The sequence below is a fragment of the Elephas maximus genome, chromosome 1, assembly GCF_024166365.1.
Source record: "Elephas maximus indicus isolate mEleMax1 chromosome 1, mEleMax1 primary haplotype, whole genome shotgun sequence".
NCBI lineage: Eukaryota > Metazoa > Chordata > Mammalia > Proboscidea > Elephantidae > Elephas > Elephas maximus.
In genome coordinates, this window is record NC_064819.1 from 48,246,415 (window position 1) to 48,268,695 (window position 22,281).

The 22,281-nt window shown below is 39.8% G+C and overlaps 1 protein-coding gene across 1 annotated transcript in view; it reads right to left on the reverse strand.

Moving 5' to 3' along the window:
- F13A1 (coagulation factor XIII A chain) overlaps window positions 1-22,281 on the reverse strand; it is a 235,778-nt gene that overhangs the window by 148,026 nt on the left and 65,471 nt on the right. Inside the window, exon 4 of the mRNA XM_049882606.1 lies at window positions 16,622-16,873. Within this exon, the coding sequence (XP_049738563.1) occupies window positions 16,622-16,873 (252 nt within the window). The remainder of the gene's footprint in view (window positions 1-16,621; window positions 16,874-22,281) is intronic.

Below are 22,281 nucleotides of genomic sequence, written 5' to 3' on the forward strand. Positions count from 1 at the left end.
TAGGACATAAGTGATTCAAGGGCTACAACAATCAAGACAGCACAATCTAGTAGCCCATCTACGCATATTGAAAGAAAACAAAACAAGATAAGACTCAGTGAGCAAATATAAAATAAATCATTACAATATCTTATAGATGGCTGGGAGACAGCAGTCAATATCAAACCACATAAAGAAGCAGACCATGATTGCTTCTACAACTCCCCAAATTAAAGAATCAAAATCTTTCCCAAATGAAGATACAGTTCTGGAATTCCCAGATGCAGAATATAAGAAACTAATTTACAGAATGCTTCAAGACATCAGGGATGACCTCATAAATGAAATAAGGCAATCTACAGAAAAAGCCAAGGAACACACTGATAAAGCAGTTGAAGAACGCAAAAAGATTATTCAAGAACATAGTGGAAAAACTAATAAGCTGCAAGAATCCATAGAGAGACAGCATTCTGAAATCCAAAAGATTAACAGTAAAATTACAGAATTAGACAACTCAATAGGAAGTCAGAAGAGCAGAATGGAGCAATTAGAATGCAGAGTGGGGGAGCTGGAGGATAAGGGAATTGACACCAATATAGTTGGAAAAAAATCAGATAAAAGAATTTTAAAAAAAGGAAGAAACCCTAAGAATCATGTGGGACTCTATCAAGAAGAATAACTTGCATGTGATTGGAGTTCCAGAACAGGGAGGAATAACAGAAAATACAGAGAGAATAGTTGAAGATCTGTTGGCAGAAACTTCCCTGACATCATGAAAGACAAAAGGATATCTATCCAAGATGCTCATCGAACCCCATTTAAGATTGATCCAAAAAGAAAATCACCAAGACATATTATCATCAAACTTGCCAAAACCAAAGATAAAGAGAAAATTTTAAAAGCAGCCAGGGATAAAACAAAGGTCTCCTACAAAGGAGAATCAATAAGAATAAGTTCAGACTACTCAGCAGAAACCATGAGGTCAAGAAGGTAATGGGATGACATATATAGAGCACCAAAGGAGAAAAACTGCCAGCCAAGCATCATATATCCAGTAAAACTCTCTCGCAAATATGAAGGTGAAATTAAAACATTTACAGATAAACACAAGCTTAGAGAAAAGCTACAAGAAATACTAAAAGAAATTGGTCAGAAAATCAATAATATCAGATACCAGCACAACACAAGGTCACAGAACAGAACATCCTGATATCAACTCAAAAAGGGAAATCACGAAAACAAATTAAGATTAATTTTAAAAAGGAAAAAAATACTCAAAACAGGGAATCATTGAAGTCATTATGTAAAAGATCACAATAATCAAAAAGAGGGACTAAATGCAGGAGGCATAGAACTGCCATATGGAGAGGAAAACAAGGCGTTATAGGACAATACAAGTTAGGTATTTACTTAGAAAAATAGGGGTAAATAGAGGTCTAACAATTCCATAGCTCAAAATAAAAACCAAGAAAAACATAATGACTCAGCAAACATAAATTCAACTACTATGAAAATGAGGAACACACAATTTACAAAGAAAAATGTCTCAGCACAAAAAAGCAAGTGGAAAAATGGAATTGTCAACAACACACACAAAAAGGCATCAAAATGACAGCACTAAACACACATACTTATCTATAATTACGCTGAAAGTAAATGGACTAAATGCACCAATAAAGAGACAGAGAGTCTCAGACTGGATAAAGAAACATGATCCGTCTATATGCTGCCTACAAGAGACACATCTTAGACTAAGACACAAACAAACTAAAACTCAAAGGATGGAAAAAAATATATCAAGCAAATAATAAGCAAAAAAGAAGAGGAGTAGCAATATTAATTTCTGACAAAATAGACTTTAAAGTTAAATCCACCACAAAGGATAAAGAAGGACACTACATAATGATTAAAGGGACAATTGATCAGGAAGATATAACCATATTAAATATTTATGCACCCAATGACAGGGCTGCAAGATACATAAAACAAATTTTAACAGAACTGAAAAGTGAGATAGACACCTCCACAATTATAGTAGGAGACTTCCACACACCACTTTCGGAGAAGGATAGGATTTCCAGTAAGAAGCTCAATAGAGACACGGAAGACCTAACTGCTACAATCAACCAAATTGACCTCATAGACTTATACAGAACACTCCACCCAACAGCTGAAAAGTATACTTTTTTTTCTAGCGCACATGAAACATTCTCTAGAATAGACCACATATTAGGTCATAAAACAAACCTTTGCAGAATCCAAAACATCGAAATATTACAAAGCATCTTCCCAGACCACAAGGCCATAAAAGTGGAAATCAATAACAGAAAAATCAGGGAAAAGAAATCAAATACTTGCAAACTGAACACTACCCTGCTGAAAAAAGACTGGGTTATAGAAGACATTAAGGAGGGAATGAAGAAATTCATAGAATGCAACGAGAATGAAAATACTTCCTATCAAAACCTCTGGGACACAGCAAAAGCAGTGCTCAGAGGTCAATTTATATCGATAAATGCACACATACATAAAGAAGAAAGAGCCCAAATCAGAGAACTGTCCATACAACTTAAACAAATAGAAAGCGAGCAACAAACGAATCCATCAGGCACCAGAAGAAAACAAATAATAAAAATTAGAGCTGAACTAAATGAATTAGAGAACAGAAAAACAATTGAAAGAATTAACAAAACCAAAAGCTGGTTCTTTGAAAAAATTAACAAAATCGATAAACCATTGGCCAGACAAGGAAACAAATAACCCGAATAAGAAACGAGATGGGCCACATCACAACAGACCCAACTGAAATTAAAAGAATCATATCAGATTATTATGAAAAATTGTACTGCAACAAATTTGAAAACCTAGAAGAAATGGATGAATTCCTAGAAAAACACTACCTACCTAAACTAACACAATCAGAAGTAGAACAACTAAATAGACCCATAACAAAAAAAGAGATTGAAATGGTAATCAAAAAACTCCCAAGAAAAAAAGCCCTGGCCCGGACGGCTTCACTGCAGAGTTCTACGAAACTTTTAGAGAAGAGTTAACACCACTACTACTAAAGGTATTTCAAAGCATAGAAAATGATGGAATACTAACTAACTCATTCTATGAAGCCACCATCTCCCTGATACCAAAACCAGGTAAAGACACCACAAAAAAAGAAAATTATAGACCTCTATCCCTCATGAACATAGATGCCAAAATCCTCAACAAAATTCTAGCCAATAGAATTCAACAACATATCAAAAAAATAATCCACCACGACCAAGTGGGATTTACACCAGGTATGCAAGGCTGGTTTAATATTAGAAAAACCATTAATGTAATCCACCATATAAATAAAACAAAAGACAAAAACCACATGATCGTATCAATTGATGCAGAAAAGGCATTTGACAAAGTCCAATACCCATTCATGATAAAAACCTTCAGCAAAATAGGAATTGAAGGAAAATTCCTCAACATAAAGGTCATTTACACAAAGCCAACTTCTTTTATACAAAGCCAACAGCCAACATCAGTCTAAATGGAGAGAGCCTGAAAGCATTTCCCTTGAGAACGGGAACCAGACAAGGATGCCCTTTATCACCGCTCTTATTCAACATTGTGCTAGAGGTCCTAGCCAGAGCAATTAGGCTAGACAAAGAAATAAAGGGCATCCGGATTGGCAAGGAAGAAGTAAAATTATCTCTATTTGCAGATGACATGATCTTATACACAGAAAACCGAAGGAATCCTCCAGAAAACTACTAAAACTAATAGAAGAGTTTGGCAGAGTCTCAGGTTATAAGATAAACATACAAATATCACTTGGATTCCTCTACATCAACAAAAAGAACATCGAAGAGGAAATCACCAAATCAATACCATTCACAGTAGCCCCCAAGAAGATAAAATACTTAGGAATAAATCTTACCAAAGATGTAAAAGACCTATATGAAGAAAACTACAAAGTACTAGTGCAAGAAACTAAAAAGGACATACTTAAGGGGAAAAACATACCTTGCTCATGGATAGGAAGACTTAACATAATAAAAATCTCTATTCTACCAAAAGCCATCTATACATACAATGCACTTCCGATCCAAACTCCAATCACATTTTTTAATGCGATGGAGAAACAAATCACCAACTTCATATGGAAGGGAAAGAAGCCTCGGATAAGTAAAGCATTACTGAAAAAGAAGAAGAAAGTGGGAGACCTCACTCTACCAGATTTTAGAACCTATTATACAGCCACAGTAGTCAAAACAGCCTGGTACTGGTACAGCAACAGGCACATAGACCAATGGAACAGAATTGAGAATCCAGATATAAATCCATCCACATATGAGCAGCTGATATTTGACAAAGGCCCAGTGTCAGTTAATTGGGGAAAAGATAGTCTTTTTAACAAATGGTGCTGGCATAACTGGATACCCATTTGCAAAAAAATGAAACAGGACCCAAACCTCACACCATGCACAAAAACTAACTCCAAGTGGATCAAAGACCTAAACATAAAGACTAAAACGATAAAGATCATGGAAGAAAAAATAGGGACAACATTAGGAGCCCTAATACAAGGCATAAACAGAATACAAAACATTACCAAAAATGACAAAGAGAAACCAGATAACTGGGAGCTCCTAAAAATCAAACACCTATGCTCCTCTAAAGACTTCACCAAAAGAGTAAAAAGACCACCTACAGACTGGGAAAAAATTTTCAGCTATGACATCTCTGACCAGCGCCTGATCTCTAAAATCTGTATGATTCTGTTAAAACTCAACCACAAAAAGACAAACAACCCAATCAAAAAATGGGCAAAGGATATGAACATGCACTTCACTAAAGAAGATATTCAGGCAGCTAACAGACACATGAGAAAATGCTCTCGATCATTAGCCATTAGAGAAATGCAAATTAAAACTACGATGAGATTCCATCGCACTCCAACAAAGCTGGCATTAATCCAAAAAACACAAAATAATAAATACTGGAGAGGCTGCGGAGAGATTGGAACTCTTATACACTGCTGGTGGGAATGTAAAATGGTACAACCACTTTGGAAATCTATCTGGCGTTTTCTTAAAAAGTTAGAAATAGAACTACCATATAACCCAGAAATCCCACTCCGTGGAATATACCCTAGAGAAATAAGAGCCTTTACACTAACAGATATATGCATACCCATGTTTATTGCAGCACTGTCTACAATAGCAAAAAGCTAGGAGCAACCAAGGTGTCCATCAACGGATGAATGGTTAAATAAATTATGGTATATTCACACAATGGAATACTACGCATCGATAAAGAACAGTGACGAATCTGTGAAACATTTCATAGCATGGAGGAACCTGGAAGGCATTATGCTGAGTGAAATTAGAGGAAAAGGACAAATATTGTATAAGACCACTATTATAAGACCTTGAGAAATAGTATAAACTGAGAGGAACACATACTTTTGTGGTTACGAGTGGGGAGGGAGGGAGGGTGGGAGAGGGCTATTTACTGATTAGTTAGTAGATAAGAACTACTTTAGGTGAAGGGAAGGACAGTACTCAATGCACGGAAGGTCAGCTCAACTGGACTGGACCAAAAGCAAGGAAGTTTCCGGGATAAAATGAATGCTTTGAAGGTCAGCGGAGCTAGGGTGGGTGTTTGGGGACTATGGCTCTAGGGGACTTCTAAGTCAATTGGCAAAATAATTCTATTATGAAAACATTCTGCATCCCACTTTGAAGTGTGGCATCTGGGGTCTTAAATGCTAACAAGCGGCCATCTAAGATGCATCAATTGGTCTCAACCCACCTGGATTAACGGAGAATGAAGAATACCAAGGTCACACGATAACTATGAGCCCAAGAGAAAGAAAGGGCCACATGAACTAGAGACTTACATCATCCTGAGACCTGAAGAACTAGATGGTGCCCGGCCACAACTGATGACTGCCCTGACAGGGAGCACAACAGAGAACCCCTGAGGGAGCAGGAGAACAGTGGGATGCAGACCCCGAATTCTCATAAAAAGACCAGACTTAATGGTCTGACTGAGACTAGAAGAATCCTGGCAGTCATGGCCCCAAACCTTCTGTTGGCCCAGGACAGGAACCATTCCCGAAGACAACTCATCAGACATGGAAGGGACTGGACAGTGGGTAGGAGAGAGAAGCTGATGAAGAGTGAGCTACTTGTATCAGCTGGACACTTGAGACTGTGTTGGCATCTTCTGTCTGGAGGGAAGATGGGAGGGTAGAGAGGGTTAGAAACTGGCAAAAAGGTCACGAAAGGAGAGACTGGAAGGAGGGAGCGGGCTGACTCATTAGGGGGAGAGTAAGTGGGGTATGGAGTAAGGTGTATATAAGCTGATATGTGACAGACTGACTTGATTTGTAAACTTTCACTTAAAGCAAAATAAAAATTATTTTTTAAAAAAAGAAGATAGAAGGAATACACAGAGTCATTGTACCAAAAAGAATTGGCTGATGTCCAACCATTTCAGGAGGTAGCATATGATCAAGACCTGATGGTACTGAAAGAAGAAGTCCAAGCTACACTGTAAGCATTGTCGAAAACCAAGCCTCCAGTAATTGATGGAATACCAATGAGATGTTTCAACAAGCGGATGCAGCACTAGAGGTGCTCACACATGTATGCCAAGAAATTTGGAACACAGCTAGCTACCAGGCCAACTGACTGGATGAGATCCATATTTGTGCCCCTTTTAAAGAACAGTGATTCAACAGAATGCAGAAATTATCTTACATTATCATTAATATCACACACAAGTAAATTTTGCTTAAGATAATTCAAAAGCAGTTGCAGCAGTACATTGACAGGGAACTGCCAGAAATTCAAGCTAGATTCAGAAGAGGACGTAGAATGAGGGATATCATTGCTAATGCCAGATGGATCTTAGCTGAAAGCAGAGAATACCAGAAAGACGGTTACCTGAGTTTTATTGACTATGCAAAGGCATTTGACTGTATGGATCATAACAAATTATTGATAACATTGCAAAGAATGGGAATTCCAGCACTTAATTGTGCTCATGCAAAATCTGTTCATAGACCAAGAGGCAGTTGTTCGAACAGAACAAGGGGATACCGCTTTGTTTAAAGTCAGGATAGGTGTGTATCAGGGTTGTATCCTTTCAGCAAAATTATTCCATCCGTGTGCTGAGCAAATAATATGAGAAGCTGGACTGTATGAAGAAAAAGGTGACATCTCGATTAGTGGAAGACTCATTAACAACTTGTGGAATGTAGATGACAAAAATACCTTGCTTGCTAAAAGCAAAGAGGACTTGAAGCACTTATTGATGAAGATCAAGGACTACAGTCTTCAGTATAGATTATACCCCAACATAAAGAAAACAAAAATCCTCACAACTGGACCAGTAAGCATCATCATGATAAATGGAGAAAATATTAAAGTTGTTACAGATTTCATTTCACTTGGATCCACAATCAATGCCCACAGAAGGAGCAGTGAAGAAATCAAAAGACATATCGTATTGGTTCTGTCTGCTGCAAAAGACCTCTTTAAAGTGTTCAAAAGCAAAGATGTGGCTTTGAGGACTATGGTGCTCCTGACCCAAGCCAAGGTGTTTTCAGTTGTCTCATGTGCATGTGAAAGCTGGACAATGAATAAGGAAGACTGAAGAAGAATTGATGCCTTTGAATTATAGTGTTTTTGAAGAATATTGAATATGCCAGTGACTGCCAGAAGAATGAACAAGTCTGTCTTGGAAGAAGTACAGCCAGAGTGCTCCTTGGAAGCGAGGACGGGGAGAGTTTGTTTCACGTACTTTGGACAAGTTATCAGGAGGGACCAGTCCCTGCAGAAGGACATCATGCTTGGTAAGGTAGAAGGTCAGCGAAAAAGAGGAAGACCCTTGATGAGAAGAATTGATACAGTGGCTGCAACAATGGGCTCAAACATAGCAATGATTGTGAGGATGGCGCAGGACTGGGCTGTGTTTTGTTCTGTTGCACACATTGGTCGCTGTGAGTCAGAACTGACTCTAGGGCACCTAACAACAAAACAAAGTGGGAAGACTTACGCTGGGCGAGGGTATTCACTCTTTGAGGAAATGGCTGCATCTGCAGAACAAATGTGACTCCAGACTGGCGTCATCATGGTATGTTTTTCCATCTCAAAGGAAATCAGAAGATGTTGGGATCCACAGCAGGCAGTGAGTGCTGCTGGTCTATTAGGAATCACTTCCTGTTTACAGAGGTTGTGAAATACTGCAGTATACAGCATTTCCAGAGTCTGTACATTTTTTTCTGAGAGGATTCAAAGGCACTGTTGTCCTAAGTTGTCCTAAAATGACTTAATAGAGGCAGTCTGGAGGCCGTGCCTTGAATCCTGTGAACTTCAGAATGGAATGAGTCCGTGAAACCCGAGCAAAAGGTTGTTGAAGAGTTGGACCGTTTACATTCCCTGCAAACATGTTGCATTGCATTACAGATTAGACTGGCTGGGGAGGCTTATTTGATGTGTGCTAATTTGGCAGTTTTGCTGGTTCAGGGCTTTTTAGTGTACTGAAATATCTATCTTCAAAAGATAGGCCGTTATTCATGAAGCAACTCTACAAAGAAAACGTCAGAGCTTCTTTGCTTAACATGTATCCTCTAAGGGAGTCTGTGCCCTTGCTGGCTGCATTAAAAACAAAAAAGTTGCACACAAAAATTCATTTGAACTTATGGATCTCAACGGAGTTTTATTTATTTATTTATTTGCAGGACTTTTTGAACGTGATTGGAACATCATAGGTACATCCTGGCTGGCCATTGAACTCTTATTTCTCTTGCATGATACCAGTGACTATGGTTTTAAAAACAAAGCTTACCCTGACAGAGTCAGGATACCCACGTTTTAGCCCCACCTTGTTTCCTAATTTTCTGTATGACCTTAAGAAATTTAAGTAATACCATAGAGCCTGCTTTCTCTCTTGAAATATGAGACTGATAATCCTCTCCCTGTCTCGCAGACTGGTGGTGATCTATGCACTTCAGTAAACTTTCACTGAGCATCAACTCTGTGCCAGGCAGTGTGCTAGGCTGAATGAGATAAGGATCCTGTTTTCTGAAAACATACGATCCAAGTAGACTGGCTAGGAGAATACTTTGAAGAGCATAAAAAGCTCCGCATACAGAGAATTACAAACCACATAAATTGGTAGATGAATGTGATTCTGGATTGGCCCCTTCCAAATCTGCTCCTCCCAGAAACATCTCATAAGCAGCTTTGGAGTCTTGTTCCTGGGGCCACGTATATGCCATTGAAGTGGATGTTTACTTTGAGTTCTTTGGGCTCCTTTTGACTACAGTGCAACAAAGCCACACTGACTGATACTTCTTTGGGACAAAAAGGATGAATGAACCTGTAACTGACTCGGACACTGGAAAGAGGGATACATACTATTTTATTAAGTAGAAAGTTGGCTTATATGATAAGGGCTTAAAATTTTCATTTGCTATTACTATTTTAGGCAAGCACTATCCTAGAGGCTACAGAGAATATGAAGAAAAGCCATTGATCCACTGCTCCCCATGAGGTCAGATGCCCCTGTTATATGTTCTTGTCATGCCCTGACTTAATTTCAGTACTGTTCATGAATGTAATTACTTTTTTATTAGTAGCTCATTTGTAAAGCTTTTGCTAGAAGTTCTATGAGGACAAGGAGTATGTCTTTTTCCCTGCCATATTTCCAGTACTTAATTTAGCATTGACCCTTAATGTTTGTGAACCAATAAATGATATTTTGTACTATATATAGGTAAAATTCTACTCTGTCCTATAGGGTCGCTATGAGTCGGAATTGACTTGAGGGCAATGAGTTTGGTTTGGTGGTTTTTTATAGGTAAAGGAGCCCTGGTGGTGCAATTATTAAGCCCTTGGTTGCTAACCAAAAGGTCGGTGGTTTGAACCCACTAGGTTCCCCTCGGGAGAAAAGACTTGGCAATCTGCTGCTGTAAAGATTACAGCCTAGGAAACCCTATGGGGCAGTTGTACTGTGTCTTATAGGGTTACAATGAGTCAGAATAGACTCAATGGCACACAGTAATAACAACATGCATAGGTAAAACCTGAAAACTAGTTGCCAGCGAGTTGACTCTAACCCATGGTGATCCATGTGTGTCAGAGTAGAACTGGGCTTCACAGGGTTTTTTTTATTAACAACTGACTTTCTGGAAGTAGATTGCCAGGCCTTTCTTTGGAGGTACCTCTAGGTAGACTTGAATCTCTAAGCTTTCAGTTGGCAGCCAAGTGCATTAACCATTTATGTCTTCCACTTAAGGACTCCACGTATGGGTACACGCTATGTATGTCACAGGCACCGGGAGAATACATACTATCAATATGTGTACACTGAATAAATTAATGGTTCTAGACTGAGGGTATAAATTCTGTTCAGGGCTCAAGTTACTGCAGGAGAAGGGGTGTTGGATATTATTATCCAGAAACATAAGTCCTACTGAAATTACTCCATTCTGTACTGAAGAGTCTAAAAGACCAGGTCTAATTACACAAGTAGATAGTATAAGGATTAATTTCATAATAAAACATACTGATCATATTTATTTTCTCTCTATTAAAAGCACCCAAGACAGTGGAAATTTATTGATTTCTTTAAATTAAATTGATTTCTTTGTCTAAAGGCAAATGCAAAAATCACTTTGAATGCAAAGTTAGAAGTACTAGATGTTAATTTAATGTCAGATGCTAAGAGAGAAATCTAAACACACCTATACACACTTACGCACACATAATATAGGTCTTTAACTTTTTTCAAGATGGTAAGATCTGAGATTACATTTAAAACTTATCTGTGATTATACGGTGGAGTGAACCTAAAAAGTATTTACATGGAATTATTAGTTCAATGCAGCACTTACTAAATGGCAAGTATGAGCCAGCTGGGGGCAGTAGTGGTTCAGTGGTGGAATTCTTGCCTTTCATGCAGGAGACCCGAGTTTGATTCCCAGCCAATGCACCTCACCTGCAGCCACCGCTCCCATCTGTCAGTGGAGGCTTGCATGTTGCTATGATGCTGAACAGGTTTCAGCAGAGCTTCCAGGCTAAGGCAGACTAGGAAGGAAGGCCTGGCAGTATACTTCTGAAAATCAGCCAATGAAAACCTTGTGAGTCACAATGGTCCATTGTGCACGGGGTCTCCATGAGTCAGGGGTCGACTCTACAGCAGCTAACAATGAGGTAGGGGAAACTCAGTTATGGGGAGTGTAGGGGAAAATGAGTTATCAAGACATGGGGAAAAGACTGATGAGCAACCAAATGTAACAGCTGAATACTGGCCCAGGGCATCAGGCACAAATGTCTGAAATTTCAGAACCCACTGTTTGTCACTAATGCTAGACTACCAATCTGAAAAACTGAATTTAAATAGTGAAATACACTCAATTATTCGGAGTTCCTAAGTGGTCAGAAAAACAAGATGAATTCACAATAAGTGCCCCACTCACTCCTGCTGTCTTTGTGGGGACAGTTCTGTCTCCAGTGCCCTGGAGAGAGGCTCCCTGATGGAATGGACCTGAAGCCCAGTTAGCATTTCTAGATTAAAAAAAACTAACCAGTAATTCTCTCTGCGTCCACCCTTGCCCTCGCAGTGTAGCATTGCTATTGATTGCCATTAATGATTTAGTGATTAAGGAGGACAAATTGCCTATGAATGCAAAGCAGGCTGAAGGGCCCCCAGGAGCAGAGCCAAGCATGCTTTTATCAATAAGTACCGTCCCTGCTGGTGTACTTCCCAGTGCTCTGTCTTCTCCCGCTCCAGACTTCACTTCTGCACGTGGGCAACTCTGTCAGCTCTGTCTCTCTCCTCCCTCTTTTGATGACTTGTGAGGACTGACTGGTTCTGTTTCTCTTGTTTTCTTTTCCACTTGGGCAATGGTCCCACCCTTCTCTTTTTACCTACTTTCCAGCTGCCAGGCCGTATCTATATGAGTCCCCCATTAGGAATTGGCATAAGCAAACACAAGCCGCAAGTGATTCTCAGACAAAGTGTATTTGGCAGGAGTGGGGGTGTTCTTCATACAGTTTTCCTTTCCAGGTCACACCCTGGATGCTTGGCTGGGAGGACCAACAGTGAGGAAGATGAGAAGACCACTTTCTATTTCATAAATAATCCCTGGAAGATCTCTGTGTATAGTAACATAAGGAGGTAAAAAATTACTATCTTAAGGGCTGGTGGTAGAATTTTCTGGAGGGAATGATCTTTGAAAAGTGTGCAACCCCAAAAGCATGATTGTTGAAAACCAAAAAAACCAAAACTCATTGCCGTTGAGCCGATCCGACTCATGGCGACCCCATAGGACTGAGTAGAACTGCCCCTTAGGGTTTCCCAGGAGTGGCTGGTAGATTCGAAGAGCCCAGCAACCCAATGAAAATGAACGGCCCTGCATGAGAGAAGAAAGAGGGTTTGTTCCTAAGAGAGAATGGGAGAGAAGAGTTTGGAGAACAAGCAGAAAAAACAGTCAAGAGAAGGACGATTCAGTGAAATTTTAAGAGTAAATTATACTTTCCTATTTTTTTGTGATTATTCTTGTGTGATTATTACCTAGAAAAGTGGTTCTCTAAGTGTGGTCCTGGCCCCATCATCAGCATCTTCTGGGAACTTGTTAAGAGATGCAGATTCTCAGGCTCCAGCCCAGACCTACTCCATCTGGCTGCTGCACAGAAATCCGTTTAAACAAGCCCTCCAGGTGGTTCCAATGTGCACTGAGTTTGAGAACCACTGAGTGAATCTTTCCTTCTCTCATCTTCTGCATCAAATTGCAATCAACATCCACCATGTTCACAGACACTTTGAGGCTGTTTTTGTTATTGCTGCTCTTGAATGTGAAGGAGGGTCAAGTTTCTCCCCTGGATTGGCATAGGTTTCAGCACTGTGGGAAATAGGATTCCCAGAAGCAGAGATGGCCATAGGGACAGAAATCCCCACGGGATCTGCAGAAATGTTGATTTCCACTGGCCAGGGAGCTAAAGGGATTATGGCGGTTATTCCTGTGTTTTGAGGAACAGGGCCCCACCTGTGATGCTTCTCCAGTAAGCTCACTTTCCAGTTCCTAAGTAAGATCTTATGTCTTCTCCCTCAAACCCCTGATAGTCCCTCCTCAGTCCTCGTTCTCAACAGATGACTTTGCTTTAGACATCACCCTCCTTCCACTGAATCTAGAAAACCTGCACCTTTGCCCACCTCCTTCTACTTCCCCACCTATTAAGGGCCCTTTGCCTGGCCCCTGGATGCCAGCCCCGCAAGGATTTCACTCCTAAGTCAGGGTTATTGGACTATCTACCTCCCGACTGTTTCTCCTGTAAAGTCAGTTGTGTCAGGTAACAGAGCTAACCCTTTTAGCTCTAGGAGAGTGGCCAGGTAAGTTGAAATGTATGCAGACAGGTACTGCATCTTACACAGACAATGTGATTCAGAAAAGCTGTGAACAAACCAAAGCTTGGGTAAATCATATTATTCTTTAAATACCCTAGGGTGCTGGGTAGTTATATGAAGCTCGTGGTTTTCCTTTTGTAATGCAAAGAAAGTCAATTAAAAAAACTCCTGATTTATTTATTTCCTTGGATGGATTTTTAAAATACAATTTTCTTACAATAAGGCCACCTGCTACTTACTCCGCTGTCCAAGGTTCCTTTGCTGTTTCCTTCTCACCAGACTCCTAAATGATTAAGGCTTACCTGTTGCCGTTGGGTCGATTTTGACTCATAGCCATCCTATAGGACAGAGTAGAGCTCCCCCATAGAGTTTCCAAGAAGCACCTGGTAGATTCGAACTGCTGACCTTTTGGTTAGCAGTCAAGCACTTAACACTGTGCCACCAGGGACCCAATTAAAGCTTAGATTTTTGATATCTTTAGGCTCGATATTATCTCCTCTTTCCTTCTTTTTCTACATTCTCTCCCTAGGTGAAGATAACTCCCAGATTTCCTTCTCTGTTCCTCACCTCACCTCGTTACCTACTTGTCATTTCCACTTGGATATCCACATATCTCCAGTTTAACATTTTCAAGCTCTCAGTTTACCTCTAGGCCTCCATGACCCTCAGTGTCTTTCATCTCTGTAAATGGCACCTTCGAACTGCACAGGCCCAGTCAACATCTCATGTTGCTGCTAACCTTGAACATCTGTCTCACTCGTGTTGGATAGGAGTGTTGGGTACAAGATAATGGGGGTGGGTGGGAAAGAAGTATAGGATTAGCTTGGTGCCATCTGTCAACACTATTGGAAAAGATAATTCAAAGCAAAGGTCAGTATGATCCAGGTTTATGTTATGTATAAATACAAAATATTATTATCTGTTTACTGTCTAGATCAGATCAACTCTGATAAAAATGCAGCTCTCCCAAACAAAGCTCATTCAAACTCAGCAAAAACATGGAGTCATTCTGAAAGATATTGCAGAGCAATGCATTGGGACAGGATGGTGTGAAAAGTTCCTTGCCCTATCTCAGCTTTTTTTTTTTTTTTTAATAATTTTTATTGTGCTTTAAGTGAAAGTTTACAAGTCAGTCTGTCACATATAAGCTTATATACACCTTACTCCATACTCCCACTTACTCTCCCCCTAATGAGTCAGCCCGCTCCCTCCTTCCAGTCTCTCCTTTCGTGACGGTTTTGCCAGTTTCTAACCCTCTCTACCCTCCCATCTCCCCTCCAGACAGGAGACGCCAACACAGGCTCAAGTGTCCACCTGATACAAATAGCTCACTCTTCATCAGCTTCTCTCTCCAACCCATTGTCCAGTCCCTTCCATGTCTGATGAGTTGTCTTCGGGAATGGTTCCTGTCCTGGGCCAACAGAAGGTTTGGGGACCATGACCACTGGTATTCTTCTAGTCTCAGTCAGACCATTCAGTCTGGTCTTTTTATGAGAATTTGGGGTCTGCATCCTACTGTTCTCCTGCTCCCTCAGAGGTTCTCTGTTGTGCTCCCTGTCAGGGCAGTCATCGGTTGTGGCCGGGCACCATCTAGTTCTTCAGGTCTCAGGATGATGTAAGTCTCTGGTTCGTGTGGCCCTTTCTTTCTCTTGGGCTCATAGTTATCGTGTGACCTTGGTGTTCTTCATTCTCCTTTGATCCAGGTGGGTTGAGACAAATTGATGCATCTTCGATGGCCGCTTGTTAGCATTTAAGACCCCAGACGCCACACTTCAAAGTAGGATGCAGAATGTTTTCATAATAGAATTACTTTGTGAATTGACTTAGAAGTCCCCTTAAGCCATAGTCCCCAAACCCTACCCTAGCTCCGCTGACCTTCAAAGCATTCAGTTTATCCCAGAAACTCCTTTGCTTTTGGTCCAGTCCAGTTGAGCTGACCTTCCGTGTATTGAGTACTGTCCTTCCCTTCACCTAAAGTAGTTCTTATCTACTAACTAATCAGTAAATAACCCTCTCCCACCCTCCTTCATTCCCCCTCCTCGAAACCACAAAAGTATGTGTTCTTCTCAGTTTGTACTATTTCTCAAGATCTTACAATAGTGGTCTTATACAATATTTGTCCTTTTGCATCTGACTAATTTCACTCAGCATAATGCCTTCCAGGTTCCTCCATGCTATGAAATGTTTCACAGATTCGTCACTGTTCTTTATCGATGCGTAGTATTCCATTGTGTGAATATACCATAATTTATTTAACCATTCATCCGTTGATGGACACCTTGGTTGCTTCTAGCTTTTTGCTATTGTAAACAGTGCTGCAATAAACATGGGTATGCATATATCTGTTCGTCCTACCTCAGCTTTTGTACATTTCACTCCCTGTTTCCTAAGATCTGAACGTGTACCCTCCCCCGCATCGATGCTGCTGCAACACTGACGTCTGCAATTTAAAATCTGCCCCATATTAAGTATGGGAGCAAGTGGAGGGGGGCAGGGGCAGAAGGGCAGAGGTGGGAATGGGGAGGGAATTCTGTGTGTCACTGAGGTTTTAAAATGAACTCAGAAAAACTGTTGAACTTGGCTTTTTTATTTGGATATGACTAGATAAAGTTTCTGCAGCAGACAGAAGACTCAAAATAGCAGTAAAGATTAAGTTGTATTATAATTAAAATGAAGTTACATGTTTGAACATCCAGAGGTATGACTTTTGAAATTTGTGCCTATTATGCATATAAACAAACTTATAGGATCCTTTAGACATTCAGGCTTCCTGCTGTTGAATTAGGAGATACAGAAGCAAGTTCCTGATGGACAAGGCTGAGTTTATTCTGTTTTCCTGAAGTCAGAGTCAGGGATCCTAATTGTTTTGAAAGTCAAGTTTAAGAAATCCTTTTTTTTTTTTTTTCTTAACAGAGCCATAGTATACACACGAGCAAAAAATCAACACGCATTTCCACAATTAACTAACTGTGCAACTTTGGGTATCTTTGACTACTCCCTGGAATAAATAAATGTATGGCAGCATTAACTTCACATGCACAGGTTTTACCCTCGTATTTGCACACCGAGGACAGGTTTTGCATAATATCTTTTTTTTTTATTATTTAAATAATGGAGAACAGTATATATAGGAAAGGGAAATGTCGTCTAGAACAATCCTGCTACCCCTCGGATGCACTGAAAATATGTGATACATGTCTATTCGTGAGAAAAATGGACACCCGTCCCTTACCTTCACACCAAGGATTGAAGAGGATGTACGTGTCCGTTTCTGGGTTCCGGCTGGTGCGGATTATGCCGTAGGGGGTCCAGACAGCAACGTACATGCGGAACTTGCCCACAATGCACCCTGGGGACGGCTGGACAGACAGCCGGACGGACTTGTCCTCTCTCGTGATAACTTTAGCGCCCCACTTTCCCTTCTGTAGCTCTGGGACAACAGGCACTGGGATGTAGGTGCCCTTATTTTCCTGAGGGTAGCGCCCTAGGAGGAGAAAGAACAAACACAGTGTTGAGTGTATTTCTCAAACCACTTTTGTGTGTACAAGGGGACAATACTTCACTAGACCTGAAATCGTAAGATTTTAGTTTGGGTTCCATTTCTGTTACCAACTAGCTGTATGATCTTAGATAATTTTCCTAACTTCTTTGAGTCTCAGATTTGTCATGTCTACAGAAAAACAGAAATACGTGCAGGGATTTTTGTTTATTTAAACAATGAACTCAAGTAAGATGTAGAAACACTAGTCTGAGATGCAAAAACAAAAAACAGAGTTTATAGGGTACTGTAATATTATCATTTTCCCCAAATTCTACCCTCTAAAGAGTTAGAATTGTTTTACTGGATGAAAGTCATTTTAGTTACTATTACAGATTGAATTATTTTCCCCCAAAACGTGTGTTGTAAATCTTAACCTCTATGCCTGTAGTTATAATCCCATTTGGGAATGGGTTGTCCATTATATCAATGAAGCAGAATTAGTGTTGGGTGTATCTTGAGTCAATCTTTTTGAGATACAGAAAAGATTAAAACAAGTAACCAAAAGTAGTAGAGATGGAGGAAGAGAGATGCCAAGCTACATGAAGATCACCCAGAAAGAGAAGCTCAAAGAGAAAAGGACCTTCTTCCAGAGCCAGCAAAGAGAGAAAGCCTTCCTTCAGAGACGACACCTTGAGTTTGGAATTCTAGCCTCCTAAACTGTGAGAAAATAAATTTTTGTTTGTTAAAACCACTCACTTATAGTAGTTCTGTTATAGCAGCACTAGATAACTAAGACAGTTACACAACACTATTTTCAGGGCCACAAGACAACTGGCTTTTGTTTATTCTGAATGTATTTTCTTTGTTTATGATGATACTACCTATAACAGGATTATACTTGTAGGATGTCCCTATGCAACTGTTTTCGTAGTCAACCTAAAATGTGTTTATTGCCAGTCCCAGTAGAGAGTTCATGGGCAAAGGGTAAGACTTCAGGCCCCAAAGGCAAATTATCTGGGTTTCAGTCCTGGGTCTGCTGCATAGTACCCTAGCAACTCATGGCAAGTTACCTGACATTTACAAATCCCCATTTTCTTCCCTTTTCCTAATCAGTAAACAAGGATAATAATCTACCTATCTCATAGAAAGATGAAATGAAATGAAAGATATAAGATGCTTTGCACATAATTTCTGACCCATGATAGATACTTGATCATTTTTTAGTGGTTGTTTTAATAGAAGAATAAACATCAGGGCAACTTGCCATATTCTAAGGCTCATCAGAGTTTATGGAGAAACCGTCTCATGGCAACTCTTATTTCTCTTCACTGCTGGCATTTTGGACCAAGTTCTTATTACACACTGTTAACGTCAGAGTTAATTTTACCAAGGGGCTCCCAAACATCAGAGTCTTTACTGTATATAGAAAGTCAACCTCCCAGCTTTCTTTAATCCTTATCTTCCTGCCTATAGGGCAATCAAATGCATAGGCATTTTTTTTATTAACTTTTATTGAGCTTCAAGTGAACATTTACAAATCAAGTCAGTCTGTCACATATAAGTTTATATACATCTTACTCCTTACTCCCACTTGCTCTCCCCCTAATGAGTCAGCCCTTCCAGTCTCTCCTTTCGTGACAATTTTGCCAGCTTCCAACTCTCTCTATCCTCCCATCCCCCCTCCAGACAGCAGATGCCAACACAGTCTCAAGCGTCCACCTGATATAATTAGCTCACTTTTCATCAGCATCTCTTTCCTACCCACTGTCCAGTCCCTTTCATGTCTGATGAGTTGTCTTCAGGGATGGTTCCTGTCCTGTGCCAACAGAAGGTTTCGGGACCATGACCGCCGGGATTCCTCTAGTCACAGTCAGACCATTAAGTCTGGTATTTTTATGAGAATTTGGGGTCTGCATACCACTGATCTCCTGCTCCCTCAGGGGTTCTCTATTGTGCTCCCTGTCAGGGCAGTCATCGATTGTGGCCGGGCACCATCTAGTTCTTCTGGTCTCAGGATGATGTAAGTCTATAGTTCATGTGGCCCTTTCTGTCTCTTGGGCTCGTAGTTATTGTGTGACCTTGGTGTTCTTCATTCTCCTTTGATCCAGATGGGTTGAGACCATTTGATGCATCTTAGATGGCCGCTTGTTAGCATTTAAGACCCCAGATGCCACATTTCAAAGTAGGATGCAGAATGTTTTCATAATAGAATTATTTTGCCAGTTGAGAAGTCCCCTTAAACCACGGTTCCCAAATCCCCGCCCTTGCTCCGCTGACCTTTGAAGCATTCATTTTATCCCGGAAACTTCTTTGCTTTTGGTCCAGTCCAGTTGAGCTGACCTTCCATGTATTGAGTGTTGTCCTTCCCTTCACCTAAAGCAGTTCTTATCTACTAATTAATCAGTAAAAAACCCTCTCCCTCCCTCCCTCCCCCCCCCGTAACCACAAAAGTATGTGTTCTTCTCAGTTTATACTATTTCTCAAGATCTTATAATAGTGGTCTTATACAATATTTGTCCTTTTGCCTCTGATTGATTTCGCTCAGCATAATGCCTTCCAGGTTCCTCCATGTTATGAAATGTTTCACAGATTCGTCACTGTTCTTTATCGATGCGTAGTATTCCATTGTGTGAATATACCACAATTTATTTACCCATTCATCCGTTGATGGACACCTTGGTTGCTTCCAGGTTTTTGCTATTGTAAACAGAGCTGCAGTAAACATGGGTGTGCATATATCTGTTTGTGTGAAGGCTCTTGTTTCTCTAGGGTATATTCCCAGGAGTGGGATTTCTGGGTTGTATGGTAGTTCTATTTCTAAATGTTTAAGATGACGCCAGATAGATTTCCAAAGTGGTTGTACCATTTTACATTCCCACCAGCAGTGTATAAGAGTTCCAATCTCTCCGCAGCCTCTCCAGCATTTATTATTTTGTGTTTTTTGGATTAATGCCAGCCTTGTTGGAGTGAGATGGAATCTCATAGTAGTTTTAATTTGCGTTTCTCTAATGGCTAATGATCGAGAACATTTTCTCATGTGTCTGCTAGCTGCCTGAATATCTTCTTTAGTGAAGTGTGTGTTCATACCCTTTGCCCACTTCTTGATTGGGTTGTTTGTCTTTTTGTGGTTGAGTTTTGACAGAATCATGTAGATTTTAGAGATCAGGCGCTGGTCGGAGATGTCATAGCTGAAAATTCTTTCCCAGTCTGTAGGTGGTCTTTTTACTCTTTTGGTGAAGTCTTTAGAGGAGCATAGGTGTTTGATTTTTAGGAGCTCCCAGTTATCTGGTTTCTCTTTGTCATTTTTGGTAATGTTTTGTATTCTGTTTATGCCTTGTATTAGGGCTCCTAGGGTTGTCCCAATTTTTTCTTCCACGATCTTTATCGTTTTAGTCTTTATGTTTAGGTCTTTGATCCACTTGGAGTTAGTTTTTGTGCATAGTGTGAGGTTTGCGTCCTGTTTCATTTTTTTGCAAATGGATATCCAGTTATGCCAGCACCATTTGTTAAAAAGACTATCTTTTCCCCAATTAACTGACACTGGGCCTTTGTCAAATATCAGCTGCTCATATGTGGTTGGATTTATATCTGGGTTCTCAATTCTGTTCCACTGGTCTATGTGCCTGTTGTTGTACCAATACCAGGCTGTTTTGACTACTGTGGCTGTATAATAGCTTCTGAAATCAGGTAGAGTGAGGCCTCCCACTTTCTTCTTCTTTTTCAATAATGCTTTGCTTATCCGAGGCTTCTTTCCCTTCCGTATGAAGTTGGTGATTTGTTTCTCTATCACCTTAAAAAATGACATTGGAATTTGGATCGCAAGTGCATTGTATGTATAGATGGCTTTTGGTAGAATAGAGATTTTTATTATGTTAAGTCTTCCTATCCATGAGCAAGGTATGTTTTTCCACTTAAGTATGTCCTTTTTACTTTCTTGTAGTAGAGTTTTGTAGTTGTCTTTGTATAGGTCTTTTACATCCTTGGTAAGATTTATTCCTAAGTATTTTATCTTCTTGGGGGCTACTGTGAATGGTATTGATTTGGTTATTTCCTCTTCGATGTTCTTTTTGTTGATGTGGAGGAATCCAAGTGATTTTTGTATGTTTATCTTATAACCTGAGACTCTGCCAAACTCTTCTATTAGTTTCAGTAGTTTTCTGGAGGATTCCTTAGGGTTTTCTGTGTATAAGATCATGTCATCTGCAAATAGAGATTATTTTACTTCCTCCTTGCCAATCCGGATGCCCTTTATTTCTTTGTGTAGCCTAACTGCCCTGGCTAGGACTTCTAGCACGATGTTGAATAAGAGCGGTGATAAAGGGCATCCTTGTCTGGTTCCCGTTCTCAAGGGAAATGCTTTCAGGTTCTCTCCATTTAGAGTGATATTGGCTGTTGGCTTTGCATAGATGCCCTTTATTATGTTGAGGAATTTTCCTTCAATTCCTATTTTGGTGAGAGTTTTTATCATAAATGGGTGTTGGACTTTGTCAAATGCCTTTTCTGCATGAATTGATAAGATCATGTGGTTTTTGTCTTTTGTTTTATTTATGTGGTGGATTACATTAATGGTTTTTCTGATATTAAACCAGCCTTGCATACCTGGTATAAATCCTATTTGATCGTGGTGAATTGTTTTTTTGATATGTTATTGAATTCTATTGGCTAGAATTTTGTTGAGGATTTTTGCATCTATGTTCATGAGGGATAGAGGTCTATAATTTTCTTTTTTTGTAATGTCTTTACCTGGTTTTGGTATCAGGGAGATGGTGGCTTCATAGAATGAGTTGGGTAGTATTCCGTCATTTTCTATGCTTTGAAATACCTTTAGTAGTAGTGGTGTTAACTCTTCTCTGAAAGTTTGGTAGAACTCTGCAGTGAAGACGTCCGGGCCAGGGCTTTTTTTTGTTGGGAGTTTTTGATTACCATTTCAATCTCTTTTTTTGTTATGGGTCTATTTAGTTGTTCTACTTCTGAATGTGTTAGTTTAGGTAGGTAGTGTTTTTCTAGGAATTCATCCATTTCTTCTAGGTTTGCAAATTTGTTAGAGTACAATTTTTCGTAATAATCTGATATGATTCTTTTAATTTCAGTTGGGTCTGTTGTGATGTGGCCCTTCTCGTTTCTTATTCGGATTATTTGTTTCCTTTCCTGTATTTCTTTAGTCAGTCTAGCCAATGGTTTATCAATTTTGTTAATTTTTTCAAAGAACCAGCTTTTGGCTTTGTTAGTTCTTTCAATTGTTTTTCTGTTCTCTAATTCATTTAGTTCAGCTCTAATTTTTATTATTTGTTTTCTTCTGGTGCCTGATGGATTCTTTTGTTGCTCACTTTCTATTTGTTCAAGTTGTAGGGACAGTTCTCTGATTTTGGCTCTTTCTTCTTTTTGTATGTGTGCATTTATCGATATAAATT